Raw genomic sequence first — 26,746 nt, 5'->3', positions numbered from 1 at the left:
GAATTTTTATTTGTGTTGGTTGTATATTTCTAAAAAGGATGTTAAGTGACACTTTGTGGACATATATAAAATGTATTTTAAAACTAATCATTTATAATTCCTACAGCAAAACAAGTCCAAGTGTTACAAGAAAATTAATATTTTAAGTTTCACTTTCTGCCCATATTTTTCTGATTATGTTTTTAGTGTGGGTAGAACACGGTAAAAAAATCTATGTCACATGCCTTGATACAAACTTATTTACCACATGTTATTTTATCCTTCCTCTATAGGATAGAGAGCAGGGATGACATTTCCCTAGCTGGCGTGTCTAGAGCCAGTGGTCACAGTCTCAAAATAAGCAGAGGCCCAATCAAGATAGAGGTAAGAAGAAATGTCTTCACCTCAAGGGTAATGACTTCTAGGAATTCACCATCCAAGAGGACAATGAAGGCTTGGTCCTGACTGTATTCAAGGCAGAAATGAATAGATTTTTAGATTTAAGGTAATCGAGAGCTATGGACGTTGTGCTGGAAAGCAGCACTGGAGTAAAAGATCCCCCACAACTTTATTGAATGGTGGAGTAGGCACGGGGGGGTTGAAAGGCTGAATCTTGCTTATTCTTCCAATGCTTTGTTATGATCTTTTCCATAAAGCATGGGGCAAGGATTTATCAATGGAATGCTCACAGGGATCATTGTGAGTTCAGAATAAAGTCCTGTATGAGGCAGAACTTTTAAATAAAACACTTAAACAAAAGTATGTTATTTCTGGAATCTACCTGATTATGCATCTATTGAGTATATTCTTAATAACTAAGTATTTTTATCTGCAGGACAATGGCACAAAATCTGACCTACTTTTTGATCCAACACATGAGAGGGTATGAAATTTGGCCCAATACAATGTGGTGCTAACGTTGGTAAGACAAGCTCAGCAACTGAGGGATTCTTAGTTTGAATGCAGCATTTAACTCACCCATCCCATACACATTGTTGGAGTCTTCCTTTAAACTATGCAAAATTAGATTGAGATATAGCTGTTCATGGAATTTCCCAACCCTCTCAGTTCCACAATCCCAATGTTCCTATGACCCAGAACTCCACCTTAGAGGACATCTTTGGTTGCTAGGTAGTCATCCTTTAGCGACATTATACAGGACCAGTTGCTAAGTAGTCGTCCTACAGAATCAACTCAAACATAGAAAAAGTGCCCTTGGATGCCCATGGTAATGGGCAGCTCAGTGACTCCATTTTATCAAATCAAGCTACTACAATAGACCAGGGATTTCACCGCATCTCCTGAAGAGTTTGCATGCACAGGCAGCTGAGCCGCCACCCAGGGTTTCACCTGCAAGTCATTCCTTTTTCCAATTATCACCAAAGGTAAGTAGACACAGAGGTGTTCTGGGGATCAGAAGCAATGGCAGGGGTGATACCGAAGCAGACTTTGTCACACATTCAACTACTCATACCTGGTCTTCCTCACATTTTCATGAAATTTCTCATTTTGAAGTAGTCTTATTCCTCATACTTGTTATTTAATCCTCCTCTACTCCAGCTTCTGTCAGCAGATGCCGGTTTTCTGCATTCTCTGTAAATTACTGATTTTCCCCACCCTGTTGTGGGGTCTCCACTCAACAATTCACTGCAATTGGAAACTTGCAAGGGGAAAAAAATCAAAAGCATATCTCTGCCTGATCTGCAGCTCAGGCAATTAAGGTCAAAATGCTCCTTGGCACTGTGCAGGCATTCAGCAAAGATGTCGATGGCAATGAGGAAGACAGCTGATAGGTTTTAAGCTCCAAGTCCCGTACAGTATTTGTTGAGCTTACTTGTCCCCATCCAAAAGAGCTAAGATGGCTGCAAGAAGGCAAACTGTTTGCTGTTTGTTGGTTTTGTAAAGTGGATCCATTTTGGATCATTACTGAGAACATACTGGTTTACAGCATTCCCTTAAGGAACATTCAAATGAACAGACTGACAGCTTCAACCTAATAGAGGTACAGAGGGGAGCCACAAATATCCCAAGTCAAGCTGTCGAACAGTCAGACTGGCTTCACAGACAAACGAACTGAAAGGAACCTACATCAAGGCTCTTCCAGCTCACTTTAAGGATCCCATGTTAAAAGGGTATTCCAAAAGGAATTCAGAATTTGGATAACACTCTTGTAATTTCTAGCTACTTGCATGAAAGCAAGAGAAATAAAAAAAATTGAATTGACATGGGGAGGGCTTCACTTGGTAAGTGATCGTGCCACTACTTTGTATTTATTATAAAACAAACAGTCCTCATTAGACTTCTAACTTTATTCTACTATCTCTCTGTCATTTTGATTATTCTCAGTAGCATATACAGCTTGAATTAAATGTCCACCTTCAGCATAGTATGAAGCTTTTAATAATTAGAAGTGAGTGTTACTTCAAAGTCATCACTTATTCGAATCACAGGTTCAACAACATTCGGTTCCTTTCAACCATTCGGTTCTTGAACCAACTGGCAAAACCCTAATCACTACAGTTTAGTAACACTATGATCACTTTGCACTAAAATGAACTTGTTTTTTTTTGTTCTAATTGTAAAATTGTAAAAATTGAGTATAATTTATGTTTAATTTATGTTTTTCTTCTGAATGCTGCTTATATGATGCTATGTGCCTGTGATGCCGCTGCAAGTAAGATTTTCATTGCACCTGTGCATACATGTACTTGTGCATATGACAAAAGTAGGACAATAAATGGATTCTGACTTCTGGTGAGAACCTCGATACAATCACTGTCACTAAAGAGGTTGTGCTGAGCAAACCAGTAGGTCTAAAGGTAGACAAGTCCCCTGGTCCTGATGGGATGCATCCCAGGGTACTAAAAGAAATGGAACATAGAACAGAGAACATAGAACACTACAGCACAGTACAGGCCCTTTGGCCCACAGTGTTGTGCCGACATTTTATCTTGCTCTAAGATCTAACTAACCTTTCCCTCCCACATAGCCCCCTATTTTTCTATCATTCATGTGTCTATCTAAGAGTCTCTTAAATGTCCCTAATTTATCTGCCCTCACAACCTCTGCTGGCAGAGCATTCCACACACCCACCACTCTCTGTGTAAAAAACTTACCCCTGACATCCCCCTTATACCTTCCTCCAATCACCTTAAAATTATATCCCCTCGTGTTAGCCATTGTCGCCCTGGGAAAAAGTATCTGACTGTCCACTCGATCTATGCCTCTTATCATCTTGTACACCTCTATCAAGTCTTTTTTATTATTATTTTTTTGCGAAGGAGGATGAGAGGTGACTTGATAATGGTGGAAGTTATAGTAGAGGCGTTCGTGATAATTTACCAAAATTCTCTGGACTCTGGGCAGGTCCCGGCAGATTGGAAGACAGCGAATATCACACCACTGATTAAAAAAGGATGTAGGTAAAAGGCAGGTAACTATAGTTAGCTTAACGTTGGGGAAATGCTTGAAGCTATCATTAAGGAAGAAATAGTGAGAGACATCTGGATAGATGTGGTTGCATCAGGCAGACACTGCATTGACTCAGGAAGGACAAGTCCTGTTTGACAAACTTACTGAAGTTCTTAGAGGATATAATGAGTGCAGTAGATATAGGAGAACAGGTGGATGTTGTATACTTGGATTTCCAGAAGGCGTTCGATAAGGTGCCGCATAAAAGACTTATCGATAAGGTGAGGGTGCATGGAGCTGGGGGTAATGTATTGGGATGGATAGAGGATTGGTTAACCCATAGAAGGGAGAGTTGGGATAAATGGGCGTTTCTCTGGTTGGCAATCAGTGGTGATCGGGGTGCGGTAGGGGTCAGTGCTGGTCCAGCAACTGTTCACGGTATACATTAACGATTTGGAACAGGGGTCCAAGTGTAGCGTATCTAAGTTTGCTTCTGACACTAAATTGAGTGGAAAAACAAATTCCGCAGAGGATGCGGAGAGTCTCCAGAGAGGTATAGATAGGTTAAGAGAGTGGGCAAGGGTCTGGCAGATGGAGTACAATGCTGGTAAATGTGAGATCATCCACTTTGGAAGGAGAAATAGAAGATCAGATTGCTATTTAAATGGTGAAAGATTGCAGCAGGTTGTTGTGCAGAGGGACTTGGGAGTGCTTGTGCATGAATTGCAAAAGGTTGGTTTACAGGTGCAACAGGTTATCGAGAAGGCAAATGAAATGTTGGCCTTCATTGCCAGAGGGATTGAATTTAAGAGCAGGGAGGTTATGCTGCAACTGTACAGGGTACTGACGAGGCTGCACCTGGAGTACTGCGTGCAGTTCTGGTCTCCTTACTTGAGGAAAGATATACTCGCTTTGGAGGCAGTGCAGAGGAGGTTCACCAGGTTGATTCCGGAGATGAGGGGTTAGCCTATGAGGAGAGATTGAGTCGCCTGCGACTATAGTCACTGAAAATCAGAAGAACGAGAAGGGATTTTATAGAAACATATAAAATTATGAGATAGAGGCAGGAAAGTTGTTTCCACTGGTAGGTGAGACAACAACTAGGGGAAATGGCCTCAAGATTTGGGGGAGTAGATTTAGGACAGAGATGAGGAGGAGCTGCTTTCCCCAGAGGGTAGTGGATCTATGGAATTCTCTGCCCAGGGAAGCAGTAGAGGCTACCTCTAAATATATTAAATATATTTAAGACACAGGTAGACAGATTTTTGCATAGTAGTGGAATTAAGGGTTATCGGGAAAAGGCAGGTAGGTGGATCTAAGTCCACGGCCAGATTAGCCATGATCTTATTGAAAGGTAGAGCAGGCTAGACGGGCCAGATGGCCGCCTCCTGCTCCTATTTCTTATGTTCTTATGTACTAGCTAAGAAACACTTCAACTGAAAGCTGAATAATACTGATTTACAGTATGGGAACCTATAGAACACAGGAAAGAAAGCCACTGGTTTTCAGAGGAGAAGTCCTCATTAAATAGATATTAGGCCTCACACATAACCAATTTGGCTATATGGGTATTATAAAAGTGTTGTTGGCTAATGTGAAATATTTTCTTATAAGATAATGGCTTATGATGTTCAAAACACAAACTGAATTCTTGACATTCTTTTAAGAAATTTCGGGACATGAAGTTGATAAATAATATCACTAAAAGTCTGATTGAGGTTACATTTTATATTTTATAGGAACTCCTATGCACTATTTAGAAAACTGCAATTATAGTTACTGATTTTAATATTGTTATTGTACAAGTAAAGTGATAGATGCTTAAAAAATAACGAAACTCAGGAAAGACCACAAGACCTAAATGAAAATCCAACATGCTGCATTTAAAATTAGCTTATTCTCTCAAACTGCACATCTGTGTTTTTTGCTTGATTTGTGGCAAATGCCCCAAATACTCACTTAGTAATTACATTTATGAGACTTTTTTAAAAATTATTTGCAAGTGAGATTATGGCTAATAAAGAAAAATAGAAATAATAACTATAAGATCTTCTTGATTGCAGTTACAATGTTGTTACATTTGGTTGATACAGATTTACTGATTTGTTTATTTTGGCTGGAGTTAAATCAATTAATAGATCAAAACTGATCACTAATGGCTGTTTCAAATTATCTTTTATCTTCATTGATAGTGGATAATTTAATTAACTGATATTTTCATTAATTGAAGGCACGTAAAACAATGCAAAGATAATATTGTACTCTAGGAAATGGAAATCTATTTGCTGATAGCCTTTGTGATGCTTCTAAGACATGAAGAGAACCAGCATACTTGTTCTCCAAACATATCAGAAAGGAGCCTACTTAAAATCATTTCTGGAAGTTTGTAAAGGGATCACAGCCAGGGAAAGAGTGTGAAAGCAGAGCCACCAGTCAGTTGAGGGAAATTCCCTTATGAGCTGGCGAACAGCAAAAACACCTTCATCAAAGCCGTCCCTTAAAAAAAATGTGCCTAAAATTACACCCATGCTCATGAAATTAACACCCAGTGAAGCTACCATTCTGTGACTAAAAAATCTATTTGATTTTGCAAAATGCAAACTTAAGATGATACAAGACCTGGAACATCACAACAGATTTTTCAAGTAAGATATCAGATGCATGATCATTAATAATATGAATATTGCCTTAAATATATTTTGAGAAGCAGCTGGTGTTTCACATCTGTGCACTCTCACTGAGGAAAACAATTCTCCTGAATTCCCAATGGTGGCAGTATTTGAAGACTTCTTGCTGTTCTTTGCATTTGCTTGAACTCATTTCTCAGATGAAATAGGATCTTCTGCCACCCTGTGGTAGCTACTAGAAGTTACATCTATCAATAAAAAGAGGTAAAGTAGGCATCTGAGAAATTATTGATCACTACTTGTTTTTTTCTCCCCATCCCTTACCAATATTCTCAACTCACCTCCTCTCCTGACATTTTTAGCTGTACAAGTGGCCTGTCCTCTTGCCGATACCTTCCAAAGTTACACAAGTCACTATTATGCACTTAGATAGTTTTCATTAAATGCTTCATTTTATGCTTGATTAATCACTGCCTTGAAGATGCTTGAATAGACAAATGCAGATCAAAGTTAGTCATTTCCATCTTCCCAATGCTATATGAAGGATCCCAGTACAAAACAAGATGCCCGTAATATTGCATTAAAGAAGGAGAATATTAAGCAAATTCCTTAGTAAAAGCCATAAATCAATTTCTGAGTCAGTGCCCATTTTCAAACTTCATGATGTACAAGTGCTGAAATAAGTGTGTCTTTTATATTTTGTAAACTAATAACAGAGACGTGGGTGCCCTTCAATAAATCAGCATATTGATCGCTCGGGAAGTTGGAGTTTTGCCTTTTGCCTCAGGAACTCTCAAAACAAGTAATGATCAATAATTTCTCAGATGCTTACTTCACCTCTTTTTATTTGCTTAAGTGGATAAAATACAATGCAGAAATAGATCATTTGTCCCAAATGGTCCATGCCAATGTTGATGTTCCACAGGAGGCACTACATCAACGTACATGCATGGGTTTCCACCGGGTGCTCCGGTTTCCTCCCACATTCCAAAGACGTACAGGTTGGGAGGTTGTGAGCATGCTCTGTTGGCGCCAGAAGCATGGCGACACTTGCAGGCTGCCCCCAGAACACTCTACGCAAAAGATGCATTTCACTGTGTTTCGATGTACATGTGACTAATAAAGATATCATCATCATCATCATATCCTTCCATTCCTTTCTGCCTCGTGCTTTCTCTCACTTCATCTTAAATACTTCCATGAAATTTCCTTCAGCTACTTATCCTGATAGTGCCTTCTATATTGTACCAAAGTTCAACTATTTAAATATCTCCTGTTATTATGCTAATTTGTTTGAATTGTCAGCTCCCAGAAGCTGAAGTGTAATGGAATGAGACTTTAGTCCATCAAGACCTAAATTCCATCAGATGTCCTGGAGTTGGTTGAATTGTACGACACTGAATTGCACAAGATTATAAGTCACACCAGCAGCAAGCCAAATTCTAAGGAATGGGATAAGAAAATGGAAAACAGGAGAAGAACAAGATTGCAATGTCATCACTTAAAGAGTTTATTCAATTTAAGGGACTGACAAAGCAGCCAACTAATCCTCCCCTGGGGGAAGTCGGGACATAATAGGCGAGAGCAGACCACTGGTTCAGGATGTCTAAAATCTATAATGAAACTGATTGTGATTTTACCCTTCCATGGTAGCTCTGGCAGAAGCTCAGCAGAGTCCCCAGGAACCTGGCCACTTACACTGAGACTCCTGGTTTCCATCAGTCTCTCCTCAAAATTATAGTGGGTGATCAGACAAAGTATCCCAGTGCTTCTGATCACTAACCCTCTCATCACAGCAATGTGATAATGCCCAGGTAATCTGATTTGTAATGCTGAGTCAGGGATAAACTCTGCTGTTTCCACCAGGAATTATTCTTGTTGGGTTATTATTCACAATGTTGCTACGAGCATGATAGACTAGAACGTAAGTGAAGGATGTATTACCAGTCCGGAACACACATTTGCATCAGTGTCCCATCTTGATCTCTATTATGAGGTGACTGTAACTCTCCCAGAACTGTCCAGTAGTTACTGGGGTTCTGAACATAACACTGACAATCTCCATGACTTCCACCTTTATAGTCGCCCAATCCAGTTAAAGGACTTGCTGCATTCAATACCTGAAGCTCTTGCTGGCTCTTCTTTGTTAAATGAACTCAAACAGATGGGCCCAAGAACGTATGAACCCTTTAATCTGCTAACCCCCCTGAGGCTGCTACTGCATCAGACAATCCGCACAAAGGTGCTGCTTCCTTCACCTGGCTGCAGCTTTCCTGCTCATTACTGCCCACCCTGCCTTTTAAAGACTAGTGATTTGCTGAGATTTCTTTTGTGCTTCCAAAGAGCATTGACAATTTTAGTTCCATTTTGTAAAATTATTTCACTGATTCCATTTCTTTAAGGAAAAGTCAATGGGGTCTTGTGAAAGGTAAATCATGCTTGACCAATTAACTAGAGTTCTTTGAACAAGTAACATCTGTTGTTATTAAAGGGAAACAAGGGGATGCACTAAGATTTCCAAAAGGTGCTGCATCAAAGGTTATAAAAACTTATTGTATTGGAGGTAACATCTTGGCATGAACAGAAGTTTGGGTGATAACATAAAATTGGTTCTTCTTCAGCTAAGCAAGATGTAAGTAATGGTGTGCCACAGGGATCAGTGCTAGGGCATCAACTTTTCATAGTTTATATAAAACCTATTATAAGTATATTAGAAGCAAGAGGCTAGCTAAGGAAAGGGTGACTCTCCTTGGGGATCAAAGGGGTAATCTATGTGTAGAGACAGGAGATATGAGTGAAGTCCTATCTCATCGGTATTCACCAAGGAGAAAGGTGTGGAGGCTGGATAACATGCTGATATTCTGCAACATGTCTGCATCAGGAAGGCATAAGTGTTAGAAATACCGGTGCACATTAGGGTGGATGAATCCCCAGGCTCTGATGGGATCTATCCCAGGATGGTCTGGGAGGTAAGGGAAGAGATTGCAGGGACTCTAATGGAGATTTTTTGCATCTTTGTTAGCCACAGGTGAAATACAAGAAGACGGGAGGATAATTAACGTCTCCTTGTTCAAGAAGGGCAGTTGGGATAAACCTGGAAACTACAGGCCAGTGAGCCTTCCATCAGTGCTAGGGAAGTTGTTGGAGAATATTGAGGGATAGGATTTACATTCATTTGGAAAGGTAGGGCCTAATTAAGAGTAGTCAGCATGGTTTCGTGCAGGAGAGATCAAATCTGGTTGAGCTTTTTTAAGGAGGTAACCAAGTAAATTGATGAAGGCAGTTTAAATGGACTTTAGCAAGACTTTTGACAAGGTCCCAGATGGTAGGCCGGCCCAGGAGGTTTAGGCAAATGGAATGTGTTGGCAAACTGGATCCAAAATTGGCTTGGTGATAGGAAGCAGAGGGTAGTGGTGGATGGGTGTTTCTCTGATGGGAAGTCTGTAAAAAGTAGTGTACCACAGGGATTAGTGCTGGGACTTATGCTGTTTGTGATATACAGTATATAAATGACTTGGATAAGAATGCAGGTGGTCTGATTAGTAAATGTGCAGATGACACAAAAATTGATGGAGTCATAGAGAGTGAAAGAAGTTGTCTAAGGATGCAGCGAGACAGATCAGCTGGAAAATTAGGCGGAACAGGTAGGCATGGTAGTACAGCAGTTAGTGTAATGCTATTACAGCGCCAGTGACCTGGGTTCAATTCCTGCTGCTGTCTGTAAGGAGTTTGTATGTTCTCCCCGTGTGTCTGTGTGGGTTTCCTCTGGACGCTCCAGTTTCCTCCCACGTTCAAAAGACATAAGGGTTAGGAAGTTGTGGGCATGCTAAGTTGTGGCCTGGTGTTTTGTTGGTTGGGGTCATGGTCCAGGTGTAGGTATGAGGAGGTATTCGAGAGCTGTCATCTGGCCTCTGCCCCCTCCTCCTTCCAGTTGTCACACTTTTTGTCCCCTTTCCATACACCCCCTAGCCCAACATCACTCATTTTCATCCCCCTTCTGGTTCCATCTACCTACCACCCACACACTTTACACATCGGCTTCAACCCCTCTCCCCATTGCTTCTGGTTCCAGCTGCCCTTCAGCTTACCTAATGGCTCCCATTATCACCCTCCTTACTTATCAGATTCCAGAACAATAGCCTTCTGCCTCAGTCATTCTCTCTTCTCCCCCCTTCCATCGGGCAGGAGATATAAAAACTTGAGTACACGTACCACCAGGCTCAAGGACAGCTTCTATCCCGCTGTTATAAGACTCTTGAACGGACCTTGCATAGAATAAAGATGAACTCTTGATCTCCTCAATCTATCTCGTTGTGGCTGCCCGAGGAGGTGGTAGAGGAAGGTATATTTACAATGCTTAAAAGGCACTTGGACAGGTATTTAGATAGGAGAGGAGTAATTGAAAGGCCTGGATAGAGTGGACGTGGAGAGGATGTTTCCAGTAGTGGGAGAGTCTCGGACCAGAGGGCACAGCCTCAGAATAGAAGGACGTCCCTTCAGAACAGAGATGAGGAGGAATTTCTTAAGGCAGAGGGCGGTGAATCTGTGGAATTCATTGCCACAGATGGCTGTGGAAGCCAAGTCAATGGGTATATTTAAAGCGGAGGTTGGTAGGTTCCTGATTAGTAAGGGCGTCAAAGGTTACAGGGAGAAGGCAGGAGAATGGGGTGAGAGGGAAAATAATCAGCCATGATCGAATGGCGGAGCAGAATCAATGGGACGGATGGCCTAATTCTGCTCCTATGCCTTATGGTCTTACAGTGTAGAGGGATATGGGCCTAATGCGGGTAAATGGGATTAGCAGAGATAAGCATCACATCAGCATGGACGAGGTGGGCTGGAAGGGCCCCATTCTACGCTGTCCCAAGTCTATGATCCAGGACTTGGCTGAAGGCACCAAAGGCATGGTGGCTAAATCCACTCATGTCATATAGGTAGGAAAATAAGTCCTAAAGAAGACATAAGGAGTCTTCAAAGGGATAAATGAGTGGTCAAAAATCTGGAGAATGCTGTGTAGCATGTAAATTGTAATATTGGCAGGAAAATTAAAATCAACACATTATCTAAACGGTGAGAGACTGCTAAGCTTCTAAGATACAGAGAGATCCAGGTGTTTCTGGTGCATGATTCACTAAAGTCTAGGATGCAGGTAAAGAAAGTAATTAGGAAAGCTAACAAAATGTTATTCTGTACTTCTAGGTACGGTAGTGTAGCGGTTAACGTAACGCTATTACAGCGCCAGCAACCCGGGTTTCAATTTCAGCCACTGTCTGTAAGGAGGGTTTCCTCAGGTGCTCCAGTTTCCTCCCACATTCCAAAGACGTACGGGTTAGGAAGTTGTGGGCGTGTTATGTTGGGCCGGAAGCGTGGTGACACTTGTGAGCTGCCCCCAGAACACTCGAGGCAAAAGATGCATTTCACTGTGTCTTTCAATGTAAGGTGACTAATACAGAGATCTTATCTTATAGGGGAATTGAATACAAAGCAGGGAGGTTAAATCTTCAGTTATACAAGGTATTGGTAAGTTCATCTGTGTAGAGAATTGATCTCTTTATTTAAGGTAGGATGTTAATGTGTTGGAAGCAGTTCAGAGATTTACCAGACAAGTAGCTGGAAGTAGTGGGTTGCCTTATGTGCACAGGATGTATAGGCTAGGCTTCTATGCACCAGAGTTTAGAAGAGTGAGTGGGGATTTGGTTGAAATATAAAAGATCCTGAGGGGCCTTGTGGGTGGGGGTGTGGGGCAGTGTTTAAAAATAAACACCCTTTTATGGCAGAGGTAAGGCAAAATTCTCTCTTTCATGAGTCTTTGGAATTTTTTCCACCAAGGGCGTCTTTGAACATTTTTAAAGCAGTGTCACATAGATCCTTGATAAGGGGATGAAAGGTTATTGCAGGCAGATGTGAATGCAAAGTTAAAGTTACAAGCAGATCAGCCATAATCTTATAAAAAGGAAGATATGTCTCAAGAAACCGGGTGGCTTCCTTCTACTCTTTCTACTCATATGTTTGTAATTCAACTTGCTTATAATGTTGTGACAATGGCACTAGTGTGCCTCCTAAACATCTCCAAATCTGCAAAATGAGCTTATTTAAATGAGCAGACCAAAGAAAGTTGAATGTAACTGGCTCAGTTCTATTTGGGTCTATTTGAAACCGACTGATGTGCAAAACATTGTCGACATGTGAAGAATGGTACTTCTCCTCCGATGGGTATCAGGGTGGAAATCAGCAGCTGGCAGGAAGGACCAAACATCAGCATTGGGCAATATCAGGTTGTAAGATCAAGGCACCTTTTATATTATCGTTGTCTTCAGATCTTCAGCTCCACTGAGTCATACCAATCAATAGTATGATCTACTCTAATTCAAAGAAATCATAAAGTCTAACTTCAACTGTCCTGGAATCAATCAGACATCTCTTTAATAAGTGAAGCTTCTGAACTTTTCACACCAAAAATTGAAAGCTACAAGGCAACAGAATTAATGCAGTAATAACCACAGTGATAAAAAATTAAAAGAGAAAAATTTAATATAAAATTAAAAATCCTTTCCTCCGGGTCTGTGCATCAACATCCTGTAATGAGGTGAGCAGCCAATGAGGATACTTCAGAAAACTACAGGTTCGAAACATGGGCCAAGCCTCCGCAAATTTGCAGCCCCTCACCCCTCCCCACCCTCTCCCAGGTCCCAGTTCGGTCTTCTAGCCGCCGTTCATTGGGCGTACAACACTAACCCTAAACCTCATCAAATTGTTGACCTCTGAGAATCAGCTCTCTCTCCTCTCTGACACCTCTCGCCTCCACTCACAAGATTAAATCTTGTTCCCTCACATAACTGTTATTTTGCTCTGCACTCTCTGCAAGGGAGCAGTGCACAGAGTGCAATCATGGTCTTTCAATGGCACCCGTTGTCTTGGGCCTTGGGTGCCATTGAATTTTATTACCACACATCTACAACTGAAACAGTTACAGACATGATGCACAACTGCTGTCTCCCTCAACTCTAATAAGTTCCCACACACACCTCCATTTGTAGTGTTTGCCGTTTCAATACAGACTGATGGCACCCAATCATTTTTTTAATCAACTAGAACATGCTGCCAGCCATAAGCCATTCTGACTTGCTATTGTTAAGGACAAACATACCTTTACCAGACTCACTTCTGTCAATATGCTGCCTGACATTGTCCTGATCCTAAATGGCAAGACCCTGAGAGCAGAATGGTCCAGCACAACACAACACCACCACATGGGTAGGCAAGAACAAGACCCACCAACAAATGGCAATAAACTCTTTGACAACTAGCAAAGCCACAATCCCAGACATAGCTGACTGTCAAATCTGTGAATATTCCTGAATATCCCTGAGGTACACAAACATTTAAAACATACAGAAGCTATTAAAAATCAAAGAGACTAAAAGAAAATAAGTTATTAAAAACCTTTTAAAATTAGAATTAAAAATAATAAACATTTAATTAAACTCAATTAATTCGGAAAAATATAAATGAACTCATTTACCATTAAGTCTTGCAGATGATCTACTCCACCAAAAAGAATTGGCTTGCCATTAATTGAGGAACTGCAGCAAGTTCCTACTCTACCCCTAGACTTTATGAGGAATACAACTCTGGAGCACTACCAGCATAATCACAGCAAGGAGCAGCCAGATCTGGGACAAAAATCCTGAATTAGTTGACACATACACTCATACGGGCTAGCAGTTTCTTGCAGATCTGTTCGCATTTTCTTGTGACTTCCTGACCAACAGACCTCAGTCAGTGAGGATAGGCAGCAACACCTCCATCACAATCATCCTCAACAGTGGTGCCCCACAAGACTGCGTCCTCAGCCCTCTACTTTACTCCCTATACATTCACGACTGCCTGGTTAGATTCTGCTCTAAGTCCATCTACAAGTTGGCAGATGTCACTACTGTATTGGGCCGAATTATGATAAGTCGGAGTACAGGAGGGAGATAGGGAGCCTATTAATATGGTGTTATCACAACAACCTTTCCATCAATCTCAGCAAAACAATAGAGCTGGTCATTGAATTCAGAAAGGGGGATGGTGCACACACTCCTGTTTATATCGATGGTGCTGAGATGGAGATGGTTGAGAGCTTGAGGTTCCTAGGAGTGAATATCACCAGCAGCCTGTCCTGGTTCAACCACATAGACGTCGTGGCCAAAATGAACACCAGTGCCTCTATTTCCTCAGGAGGCAAAAGAAATTTGGCATGTCCCTGTTGACTGTCACCAATTTTTATTGATGCACCATAGAAAGCATCTTATCCAGTTGCATCATGGCTTGGTATGGCAACTGCTCTACCCGCGACCACAAGAAACTGCAGAGAGTTGTGGACACAGCTCAGCACATCACGAAAACCAGCCTCCCCTCCGTGGACTCTGTCTGCACTTCTCGCAGCCTTGGTGAAGCAGTCAACGTAATCAAAGACCCCACCCACCCCTGACATTCTCTCTTCTCCCCCTTCCCATTGGACAGAAGATAAAAAAAGCCTGAAAGCACCTACCACCAGGCTCAAGGACAGCTTCTATAAGAGCCTCCTGCTGTTATAAGACTATTGAACAGACCTCTGGTGCAATAAGATGGGCTCTTGACCTCGCAATCGACCTCGTTATGGCCTCGCACCTATTGTCTGCCTGCACTCTACTTTCTCTATAACTGTAACACTTCATTCTGCATTATTGCTTTTCTCATGACTTAGCTCAATGTGCTGATGTGATGAAATGATCTGTATGGATGGCATGCAAAACAAAGTTTTTCATTGTACCTCAGTACATGTGACAATAATAAACCAATTTACCAATATGCGTTAAATAGTGCACATATGTGATCTGCTTCCTGCCCTCCTGACTTGCTTTCCTGTACATGTCCCACATTGTGTGTTGACTCCATATATGTTGAACAATTCAGCAGAGCGGGTGGCAGATATACAATGCATATTGAGTCTAAGTGTCAGTTATGTGTGTGCAATGTGCACAGAACCATGTGATAGAATGCTTCAATGTGTGAAAACACATCATAATTTACTATTGTAAATGGCAATCAGTTTTGTGAGCATGTGGAGAACTGTCATACAAAAGGTATGCACGAATTTCTAGAGTATAATTTTTTAAAGGACATGAGGTAATCATTGTGTGCAGGGGCATTATAAATTCACTGAAGTACTCATGGCAATTGTAAATTCAACAAAGTTTCCTCCAAGGCAGAGCTTTTGCATTTCTAACAAGAAACAGGCAACCACAATCTGCAGGGGCCACAATCCATAGGCTGTATACCCCACCAAAAGAGTCAGATGTGACTGTGGTGACCTCTAATGTTAGCCCACCAAACCATGCAAGGGGTTCACCTCACTTACATAATTAATGCGGCTAGCTCCACTCCTAGGTCTACGAGAAAGAGCAGCAAATCTGACAGAAGGTGCTCTTTCAGGTAATGGATACCATCCTCCCCTCTCCTCAGGAAAACAATGTTAATTCTCGATTGGGTTCTTTATCTAAGGGAATTGAACAATATTGGTAGAATTTTTGTTTTGTCTTTGGGAATCTGGACCATGACCCGCCTCTGTGGCACGTGGGTCCATCTTCCCCAGGCACTGAAGGAACTGTCAGGGAAAATCAGGGCCAAGTATCTGAGTGACATCCTAATTTCCAGACCTTCCATTGCATTCACACTGGATTCAGACTGGAAGGTTGATGGATCTTCAGACCCCATATCGATATTGGCAGTCCCAGGGTTACGTAACGTGTTCAGTTCCTGAGAACTGTCTGTCAGCTAGTTTCTGTGTATCATTTTCTACAGCAACCCATGTTGTATCACTCTACATCTGCTATAATTCTTTCATTTCATTAAATAATCACCTTAATGCTGCCCATAATTAAACTAATGGAATATATACTGTATCCAGTCATTAATGAACAGCATGAAACATTTTATTACTGTTATTACTAGCTTGAAAAAAAATGCTTTAAAAATGTGTAGGAGAATTTGTGTAAAGTCAGATTTCCATTAGTCTGGTCATTCATAATCCAGGAAGCCCCTGTAAATAGAAACACTATCAGAAAAGTTTCTACAAGAATAATTATACTCCAAGTAAAGCAATTCAAAATGCTTGCATCACATAAAATATATCAAGCCATACATTTTCCTTAAAGTTATATTCTACAAATCAAAGGATGCTAGTGTTCAAATAAACTTTACAACACAAAGTGGGTTATATTTGCAGCAATATAGCAATCTAAGTTCTAATGAAGTTATATGATAATATTTCAGATATTCCTTCTAACAAATTTAAGTAAAAGAATCTACATTATGAAAATTTATTATCAATGAGGAATGCCAACACTGGTGTGGAGATCTTACTTTCTCATCATCTTCAGTGAATGGTACTCCAGAGGGATTTTTGTTGATGGCTTGTGCTACCCCGATAATCTCCCCATCACAGTTCTGAATTGGCATGCACAGAATGGATTTCGTCTTATAACCTGCCAGCTTGTCAATTTCATCGTTGAACCGGTGATCCTTTAGAAAATAAAACAACAAGATGCTTGTTTAGTTATAAGAAACAAGAACGAAAAGTTTTGTATAGTAACATCAGTCAATCCTTTTGACACAACAATCTGTAAAGAACTCTGGACTGAATGCATTGTTACACAAATGCTCTGCTACCTTTCACCAATTCTAATGGTCCATCTAACTTTTACACACATCTTAAAATGGAATAAGAAGTCTAGCAAAACTGGAGCAATGGAATTTAATATGGACTCACAGGGCAGGCATGAGTTTTTAAACTCATTTCTTATATGTTAAACTGAAGATGCAAGAGCACTGTTGGTATAGAAATTGCCAGCTATATATTTCTACTTTATTGAGTTTAAGTGCACATGGCAAGTTAGGAATCAACAGGAAAGCAAAATATTTCTTTGATACTTAGACACAAAGTAGGTTTGAATTTGACAAATATTGAAATATATATGGATTGGAGAGTTCTTTCCATTATTCCATTGAGGCAGTACTTTGACATTTGTATTGTTGAACTTAATGTGTTTGAATCAGATGATATGTATTGGTAACAGGGGAAACAGAGGTAGGAATGTCCTACGTCTATAACACAAGTTAGAGTATTATGTGCAGTGATAATATAGTTTAGTGTGCTACGTACAATAACACAGATTAGACTGCTGCTTTTGCTGTTATAGTAACTAGAGTGTGCTATATCAGGTGATAATGCATATGGGATTGTGCTATTTAAATTGAATTGCATTATATACCAGATCTTACAGGTTATTGCATATTTTATTCAGAATAATACAAGTTAGAATATTTTACTATAAGAGTAATACAGGCCAGGCTGTAAAATATGACAGATAATTGAGCATGTGCTTATTTAGACAATAATACAATCTAAGATAGTTCTATATATAGGTTAATACAAGCTGCTGTGTTTTGTACCTTCATATAGGCTAGAATATGCTATATACAAGGTACTGAAAAATCACAAGAATTTCAGCTTTGTGCATTGGTTGGCTCTCTGAAAGAGTTCTCTGTGTAGTTCCATCTTCTTCTCATTTATCACACATTCGTTACATGTTTTATTATTCAAATACGCACTTCCCTGCTTTTCTTTCTGTTGTGGTGTCATAAGAAACAAGAATGCTGGTCCAGGTTTTGAACTAAACTTGGGCTGCTTTTGCCCCTCTGCCCCACCTACCCAAATACGAGATGCCCAAGATACTCTGCTGGGTTGGCTGCTTAAAGGTCTCATGAAATTCCAACACTTCCTCCCTACTCTAGATGGGAAGCCATCTAGTAGGATGTAAGTAAGTCTTGGACGTTAAAAAAGTTCAGGCATAATTACTGAAGCAGCAAGTACTTTTCCAACTCATTCTGCCACTCACCCACTCAACATCAGCCAGGAATTAAAACTAGGGTCCTGTTGTGAAACAGATTCGAGGTCTCAGAGGACAAGGACTCTGAACACAGTCTTAGAGATAAATAATTTATTTACAATAAATTTACAGCCACGGCCCTCCACAATACAGGTCCTAAATTATTTTTCCTTTATTTCCAGAGAAATGTCCCCAGTTTTGCTGGCCTGAGCCGAACACAATCATTTCTGTAAATATAACTCATCCCACACATGCTAATTGCATGTGATAATACAAACCAAGTCATCCCAACTGATAACCAACTGAGCTGAGTCAATAGGGCATGGCCCAGCGTGACCTGAATGCAAATGTTTTATCAGAATATCCACACAACCAGAACTTGATAAATATAGTCAGGTCCTGTCAGGCTCGTGTTAAGTCTGCCTGGTATATATGCTGGAATATCCTTTGAGTGTCAATCATTTCACAGAAGATATGTTGGTACCATAACAATTTCCAAATCAAGACAGCCCAAGCCACTATTTAATCTAACATCACACAGATGCGTACAAGACAGAATACACCTGGTTTGTCGAGCTCTGCCTTCTGTTCTTGGAAAAGAATGCATGACCTGTATCAGCCTTCTTGGATAAATTACCATTAGCTCTCTCAGTTAATTGTCTGAGTGTTAACGGCTTTTTGAGAACAAATTTAGGGGTATTTTTAGTACATTTCTTCTCCATTAATCAACTGCTAAAACATCAATCTAAAGTCCATCCAGGGAGCTAGTTTAGATTATGCTATTAGATAGAATAACATCATTTGGAGTGCAGTGTATACAGAATAACAATTCAGAGCATTGCTATGGAACAACACCTATGGGATAATCGTGGAGGTAATATATACATACATGACACAGTAAGTGATATAGAAAAAGCAGATTCAGAACACTACTTCAAAATACATCACCAGAACAGGACAAGGGGCTCTTCTTCTTAGAAGGAGAAATCAACTCATAGACAGGTAAAGTGTTTGAATGAGAAACACAGAAATGATTTAAGATTGGGTGCAGTGAATGCACTGGAGTTATGGGTTCTTTCTGCATTGCTAAACTGAGATGTTGAATTGCCTTTGTTATTCATGACTCACTTGTGACCTTGCAACTACAGCAGACTTTTCACAAATCGCTTCTACAAGAGAGTTGAATTGCCGAAAAGGACATTGCGAGGATCTCATTAATACACATTGCCATGATGTTGTATTATACAACTGTCACAGATCTATACAGATTCTCTCATAGTTTGTATCATGGCCTTGGGCGGAAAAGAAGAGGCCATAAATTGGAAGATAATATAATTTGGTACTTTTACTGTAGACCCAGAAGCTTGTAATACTGCTGATAACCTTACTATGCAGCCCTTTGTCATTATTCATTGCAATGTGGACAATGTACAAGGTCAAAAGTAAAAGCATTCCACTGTTATGTAAAATGCAAAGTAGAAAAGTATAATATTTCCTATAACACTGTACTTTCTCACGTTACTGTAGATGTGGAAGGAATGCAGACCACCTACTCTTGACATTCAATGGCATTAACTTTACCAAGTCCTCCACCATCAATAAATTGTGGGTCCCCACTGACCAGAAGCTCAACTGGACCACATAAACACCACATGTACAAAAGCAGGTCAGAAGCTGGTATCTTGAGGTGAATGGCTCACCTCCTGACACCCAAAAGTCTTTCCACCATCTAAAAGGCACAAGTCAGAAGTGTGACGGACTCAACTGGATGAGTGCAACGCCAAGGATTGTCAAGAAGTTTGACACCATCCAGGATAAAGCATCCAATGTCTGACAAACCGTCAACCACCTAAAACATTAATTTCCTCCATGACTAGTGCACAGTGGCTGTACGATGTTACCATCCACGAATGTACTGCAGTTACTCACCCAGACTACTCTGACAGCACCTCCCAAACTCATGATCTCTACCACCAAGAAGGGGAAGGGCAGCAAGCCCAAGTGAACACCATCACCTGCAGGTTCCCCTCCAAGTTGCACACTATCCTGATTTGGAAATATGTCACCGTTCCTACAATGTGTCTAAGTCCTGGAACTTCCTACCCGATAGCACTGTGAGTCTAATTTAACCAGATGGATGGTAAGAGTTCAAGAGGCCAGCTCACCACCACCTCCTCAAGGACAATTAGAGATGGACAATGAATGCCACCCAGAACATAGAGTAAGTTTTCACAATGTAACTTCTAATTTAATTCCTAATGAACAAATGTTTACATAATCCTGATTTTCTCCTAGTGAAATGAAAATTTGGAGATAAATCAGATTCTTTAAGATTGTGACGTGGAGCTACGTTCCTCTCCCGATACTCACTGTGCAAGATGATCACACCAGAGGTACACAGCTTGTGAGGGGGGAGGTGTCTGATATTTCTTGCCTAATCCATTTGTCTACCCCTGGAAGGGCATTTTGCTGGGATAAAGGGGAAGCAGAATAGCAACTAGAAGGTTCCAAACACCGATTTGGGGAATCATTGGGGAATATAACTAACTTTTACTTTCTAAATAACACTGGATTACCTTCAGGGGCCTTTAGATCCCCTATGTGTGAACAGTTGGAGCGCAAAGGAGTTCACTTCAAGTCCATGGAGGACATCTTCTATGTGTATTCTCATTGCTTGATTTTACTCAAAAGGACAAAATATCATAATACAAGGATCCAACAATACACAACTAGTGAGGGCAAGATTCAACCTCTTATCCAACACTAAAAACTTTATTGTTTTATTGGTAGATGAAAATAAAGAAAAACAGATGCTGAAAATCTGAAGAAAAAATAGAAAATGCTGGAAACATTCAGATCAATCTAAACACTAACTCTGTTTTTCTGTCAACTGACACTGCTTGACCTGATGAATGTTTCCATTATTTTCTGTTTTTATTTTTATTACCTCTCTACTGCTTTATCTTACAGACTTATTATTGAATGTTGACTGCACATTGTAATTCTATAATTACAATATAGCTGAAATATCAGTTGCAATAATCCAACAAAACTCACTTATAGTGAAAAAATAGCATGCTGACTGCTGCAAAATTCTAAATCAATAACATTAATGAATGTTGAGTTGTTCATTAATGTGTGTGGAATGACCATCATCGCATGGAAAGTTACAGCATTTATCAATGGATTAAAATATCACACATAGAGATCCAACCCTGGGAATTTGCAGTGAGCGTGCTGAGGTTTACCACTTTGGTGGCTAGGGTAGGAATAACAAATTATCCTTGGTCTTCATCATACCAAAATCTGAGATTACAGCAGAATATAACTTGATGATTGCGATGAATTATTCAAATACCAAAGGCAGTGAAGTCCATTCACAAAATACTGGATTGCCTGACTACTAAAATAAGTTTTAAGGCATTTATGATCAATTCTTATTTACCTCTGATCCTGTTATTGTTACTTCCACAGAAGGCCCATGACATTGCTCATAATAAGTTTGAGTCCCCATATGTATTCTGAGATGGTTTCAATGATTGGAAGTAGGGGAGGTGAGATGATCATAGGGTGACGTTGAACAGTTGGTCGGTTTCCAATCAGTTTCGGTTGATTTCCCATTCACAGGAGAACAAGGTGATGGTGATTGTAATTGTCAGTGCACACTAACACACCGGCAGCTAACATTCCACAGGCAAGGTGCCAGAAAGAAACTGTTTCAGAAATTTGAATGGTCCTTCCTGTCGGGAGGTTCATGGCAGCATCCCCACTCAACTTCAAGATACAATTATGATCAGGGACAGCTGTCAAACCCTGCATCAAACGTGATCATTCTATTCTTTAGTAGTTCTATACATACCAGAGGTAAAATATTCCTCAACAAGAACTTCCATCATTTTCACTTTTGGTTGCGTCATTTTCTTTTTTCTTAATAATAAAAGTCCATTTCCAATAAAGAGCCTTGACCCAATGTATGCATGAGTTTACCCTTCATTTCATGTGCATCAATCTCAATACTATAGTCTATGGAATGTGTGCAGAAGAGCAAATAAGTTTGATGCAAGTTGAATGAAGGAGTAACTGGGGTAACCCAGTTGATCTTAAGAGGTCCATTGGGTAGTCTGGGAACATTGTCACAGTTGCAAATATGAAATTCCAGCAAGAGACAGAAAGATAATGAAAGAGAAAGAGAGAGGGACAGACATGAGGTGGTGGTGCTGTGGGGGTAGTGTGGTAGGAAGCATGAGAAATTTTCTGGAAGACATCTGAGTGAATCTATTGATTACATTTTGCTTTCTTTTCCGGTAGTATCCCCCTGGCATTTACTGCTTTTAAAAACCTGTGATTTTTTTAATTGATATGGTTTTTTTGTCATTTTCCTCAAATGTTATCTACCTGTTCTATCCCCGTTTTGATTTGCCATTCTTTATTTTTTTAATTAAACAAAAATGCAGTGATAAAAGTGTCATTGTGCAAAAGAAAATAGCAGCTCTTGAAAATATCACACAATATGAAGCTCCCACCGACACAAAAATACAATACATAATAGAGTAATTCCGATTAAAGTACATTTAACATTACTATTCAAAACACACCTAAATCACATTCATAAATATTCTATACTTTCATAAATTACTTTCTCCCTTCATATATTAATTTATTAATATAATAGGAGGAATCCCAAATGGCAATTAAGTGGATAACTGTGAATAAGTTTTGACCCATAATTTGATTTATTCCCACCTATTGCACAAATCTGACATCTGATGAATGATTTAGGTATATTTTATATTAGAGGCTGAAGTGGTCAAGGGCAAGATTTTATCTGATGCAACAACAGAACATTGCAATATGCTTATGAGTCATTTATAAATGTAATGATGCTCTAATTTTAATGTTAATATTAATGAAGGGGCAGCATAATTATGTTATGGTAAAAGCAGAAGGGAATTGACATTAGAACAGTACTGATCTAAAACACAGCAACTCACAGGTTGCGAAGCAGATAGGAGCATTCTTCTTTGCAGGATTCAGGAAAGAACAGCAGTTCTGGCTCCAAAAATGCATGGTGGCAAATCACACATGGCTAGTCCAATATGGTCAAACAATTTCTGATGATGATACAAATGCTCTGTGCCAGTCACGTATCCGAGGAGCTTTTTTATTTACACTGTACTATTATATTTTAAATCAGACGCTTGTTGGCAGGATTAGTAGAAACAGATTTAATGCCTAATTGCTTGGTTTACTATTTTATAGGGAGTCACAAAAGTAAATTCAGATGAGGATAGTGTTCAGCTCATCAAACACACTTCTTGAGATTTCTCTCTCACACAACCTGACCTATTTATTGGCACCATTACCCATACCAGAAATATTCCATATACTAATCAGCGTGCAAGGAAATGCTGCCAGACACCAATACATCTTTTACCAATCTATCCTTAAATTCACTTATTCTGCAATATCTACTTCTCCTGTAGTTTTAAGATAAGAGGATTACTGCAGTAAAACAGTAAATAGAAGAATATTATTCTTTAAAGTTAATTTTTAATCAGGTAGTATAGTATAAAACAAATGACAATATTTTCTTTCATTTTTATAGAGTGTTGCAAAGATTACTGCCATTGTTTTTACTACAGTTTAGTTTATAATTTCTTATATGAAAATAAAGAAAGTCTTGCACTTATAGAGGACTTTTTATGACCATGAGATTCACAGGATATTTGATATTAGCCTACAGCCAATGAAGGACCTCTGAGGTGCAGGAACCATTGTCAAGTGGGAAACATTGCAGTCAATTTGCACATACAAGGTCCAACAAATAGCAAATGTTCAAATTTTCCTTTGAGGTGACTCTTCTTGAAGAGTGAATATTGGCTGTCACACCAAGGAGAATTCCCTGCTTTTCAATTAAATAGACTCTCTTTACAATAAAAAAAATCAGAAAAAGCTGAAAACATCAGCAAATTGGGTAGCATCTTTGGAGAGAGAAACAGAGTTAACAGTTCAGGTCAATGATCTTTCATTAGAACCTATTAACTATCCACAGACAATACCTGATCTGCTGAGTTTTTCCACCATTTTCTGTTTTTATTTCAGATTTCCAACAATCCAGTACTTTTTGGCTTTTTGATAGAATCTTTTATTGAGAGCATTGGTGGAGCTTCCATTTAGCATACCATACAAGATACTCACCTCTTGGTATTACAACGTTATCCCTCAGTGCCACAGCGGACAAGAATTTGTGCTCAGCTTGAACCCTCCATTTCCTTACTCTTGAAGCCAGAGTTCTACTAATAAGATATATCTGCCAACTATAAGAAATAATTATGCATCATATGGAGTACTGTATATATAATCAATTTATTTAAGGGTAGGAGACAATCTCCAGGACTATCTCTCACAAATAAATTCTATGCATAATATACAATATACACAATTTCACAATTGCCATCGCATCACAGGTTTAGTTGTTGCATAAGTAAACTTGTGCGCAGGTCAGTGATCACAGTTTTGACTGAGCCCTATCTGCTTAATGTCAAAACAAAGGTTAATAAGAAGGTATTTGTTTGTGGAGTATAAATGCAAGAATCAAATATAAGTGGAAGATACAAGGGTTTCAACATTTCTTCTCTCTTTCCCTTAGGAGTCCTTGCTGAAATATACCACATACTCCTGTCACAACTTCAAATTTAAGCCAGAGGAGTTTCACTGTGCCTGTGGATACAGAGATAACTGTGGCCATGAATCAGACTCCAAGCTGGAGCAAGAGATTGCTTGCAATGAAACAGGTGGCCAATCATGGTTACTTAAGGAAAATCAAAGGTGCTCTATAATCCAAAGGAGCCAAATATATTTCATTCCCTCTTGCCAGAGAGCAAAAGCACATGGGTTCTGTCAGGAATGGAGTTCTTGGTTATCGAAAAAGGGAAAGGCAAAAAGGTAGGTGTTATGTTGAGGGACAAAGTTGGGAGAGGGATGGTAGAGTCGGGAGAGGGAATGCAAGTGGTGCATTTTTAAACCATCTGCATCTTGAAAATCAGAAGACAGTCTGGGATGAGAGGAGAATTATATCGGAGCGTAAGATCATCCTCTGTATTCTCAGCTCTGACACTGGCTCATGGACTCCATAACACCTGCACAAATGATGGTGCAGTCCAGGAGGTTAGGGTGAATTAGTTTCACCCTCCTCCAGGTGGTTTGTTGCTGTTGCTACCTCCAGTTGTGCACCACCTTAAGCTGCAAGGCAGAAGTACATTGGTTTGGCAAGATATATTTGTTTATTTGACAGCAAGCTGTGTGTGTAAGCTATAGTGGGTGTGAGACTTGCACCAGCGTTATGTTTGAGAGGTTGAAGTGGCACATATCAATATTCAGAAACATTCTAAAACATTCCAAAACTGATTAAAAAATTAAGCAAACTATTGAATAAAAACAAAAGCCAAAATACTTAATAACATTAAAACTAAAAATTAAAAAATACTAACATGTACTTTAATTAGAACTCGGTGTAAGGTTGTTGGTGGCAGGACAATTGCCCTTTCCAGTATTTGCTATTCGCGGACAGGGTTAAGGCTGAGTTGAAACTGGATCAGATTGTTTGAGCATATTCCCTTCAATAAATGCTGGAGAACCGCCACAACTTCATGCTCTGCCACTGGGTTTCATGAGGAATCCAGTTCTGGAGTGCAATCCCCAGCTCTCAGTAAATTTGGGATTTCTACCTTCATGCACAATTGCTCAGAGCTCCTAAAATAGCTGGCACTTACTTATGCGAGGAAAAGTTGGAAGTTTTGTGTGAAACAGTCAGCGTTTCCCTGCAAAATCTAGTCCAAAAGCTTCTATCTCTTCAAAAAATGAATTGTTCTTTCTATCTGGACATAATTCATTTATCTCAACACTATTTCCCTCAATCTGCATCCAGATCATCAACACACAGAGGAAAAGGGGCTGCAGAAATGAACACTGTGAATTGACACCTCTCCTTCTGAACAAAAAAATGCCCATAACTCCTTCAGTCTAATTTTAATCAAAAATGTCTGGTGGGAAACTACCACAATCAGATCAACCACATATAAAACACTCAGCCCAAGTTTGATTTTCTGCGCTTGTGCTGACCAGTCTTACCTAGCTGGACCTTAATAATAATCACATAGACATAACTCACAAGGTCCTCTTCCACACTTAGTCATTTATATCATTGCTAACAACCAGATCTGGCAACAACTTCATCCTCGTTGGCCTATGGACATAAGAAATCCTCTACTCATCATTTCCTTTTTTTCATTTTACTCCTTCTCTGCCCAATGGATCGGTAGATAACAAGAACATTGTCCAACGATGTTTTAGTTATTTTTATAAGACGTACATCAAAATGCATCTTTTGAGTAGAGTGTTCTGGAGGGAGCCAGCAAGTGTCGCCACCTTCCGGTGCCAACACAGCATGCCCACAACTTCCTAACCCGTACATCATTGGAATGTGGGAGGAAACCGGAGCACCCAGAGGAAACACATGCAGACACAGGGAGAACGTACAAACTCCTTACAGACAGTGGCCGGAATTGAACCCGGGTCGCTGGTGCTGTAATAGCGTTACGCTAACCACTACATTACCGTGCCTGCCCGAGTCATCCTTCTGAATTGTCCTTTTCCTTGTCATAGACTAGAATACCAGGATACACTCCTGTTAAATTTTCCTCTTCATTTTTGAGCTTCAATTATCCAGACTTTGAGAAGGACCAAAAGTTAAGACAATCAACCTGCTCTATTGTATGTCATCCCTCTTTTAAATCAACGTTGCCAAGTGAGCAA

The 26,746-nt window shown here is 39.9% G+C and overlaps 1 protein-coding gene across 4 annotated transcripts in view; it reads right to left on the bottom strand.

Moving 5' to 3' along the window:
- The window catches only part of LOC127570393 (dual 3',5'-cyclic-AMP and -GMP phosphodiesterase 11A-like), a 189,228-nt gene that overhangs the window by 128,816 nt on the left and 33,666 nt on the right, over positions 1-26,746 (bottom strand). For all 4 annotated transcript variants that reach the window (XR_007956358.1, XM_052015935.1, XM_052015933.1 and 1 more), the window contains exon 2: positions 16,407-16,565. Coding sequence is in view for 3 of the 4 variants with exons in the window: in XM_052015935.1 (XP_051871895.1) it covers positions 16,407-16,565 (159 nt within the window). In the remaining variant the exon portion in view is untranslated. The remainder of the gene's footprint in view (positions 1-16,406; positions 16,566-26,746) is intronic.

This window comes from Pristis pectinata, chromosome 5, assembly GCF_009764475.1.
Source record: "Pristis pectinata isolate sPriPec2 chromosome 5, sPriPec2.1.pri, whole genome shotgun sequence".
Classification (NCBI taxonomy): Eukaryota; Metazoa; Chordata; class Chondrichthyes; order Rhinopristiformes; family Pristidae; genus Pristis; species Pristis pectinata.
This window is presented reverse-complemented; position numbering and strand designations above follow the sequence as displayed.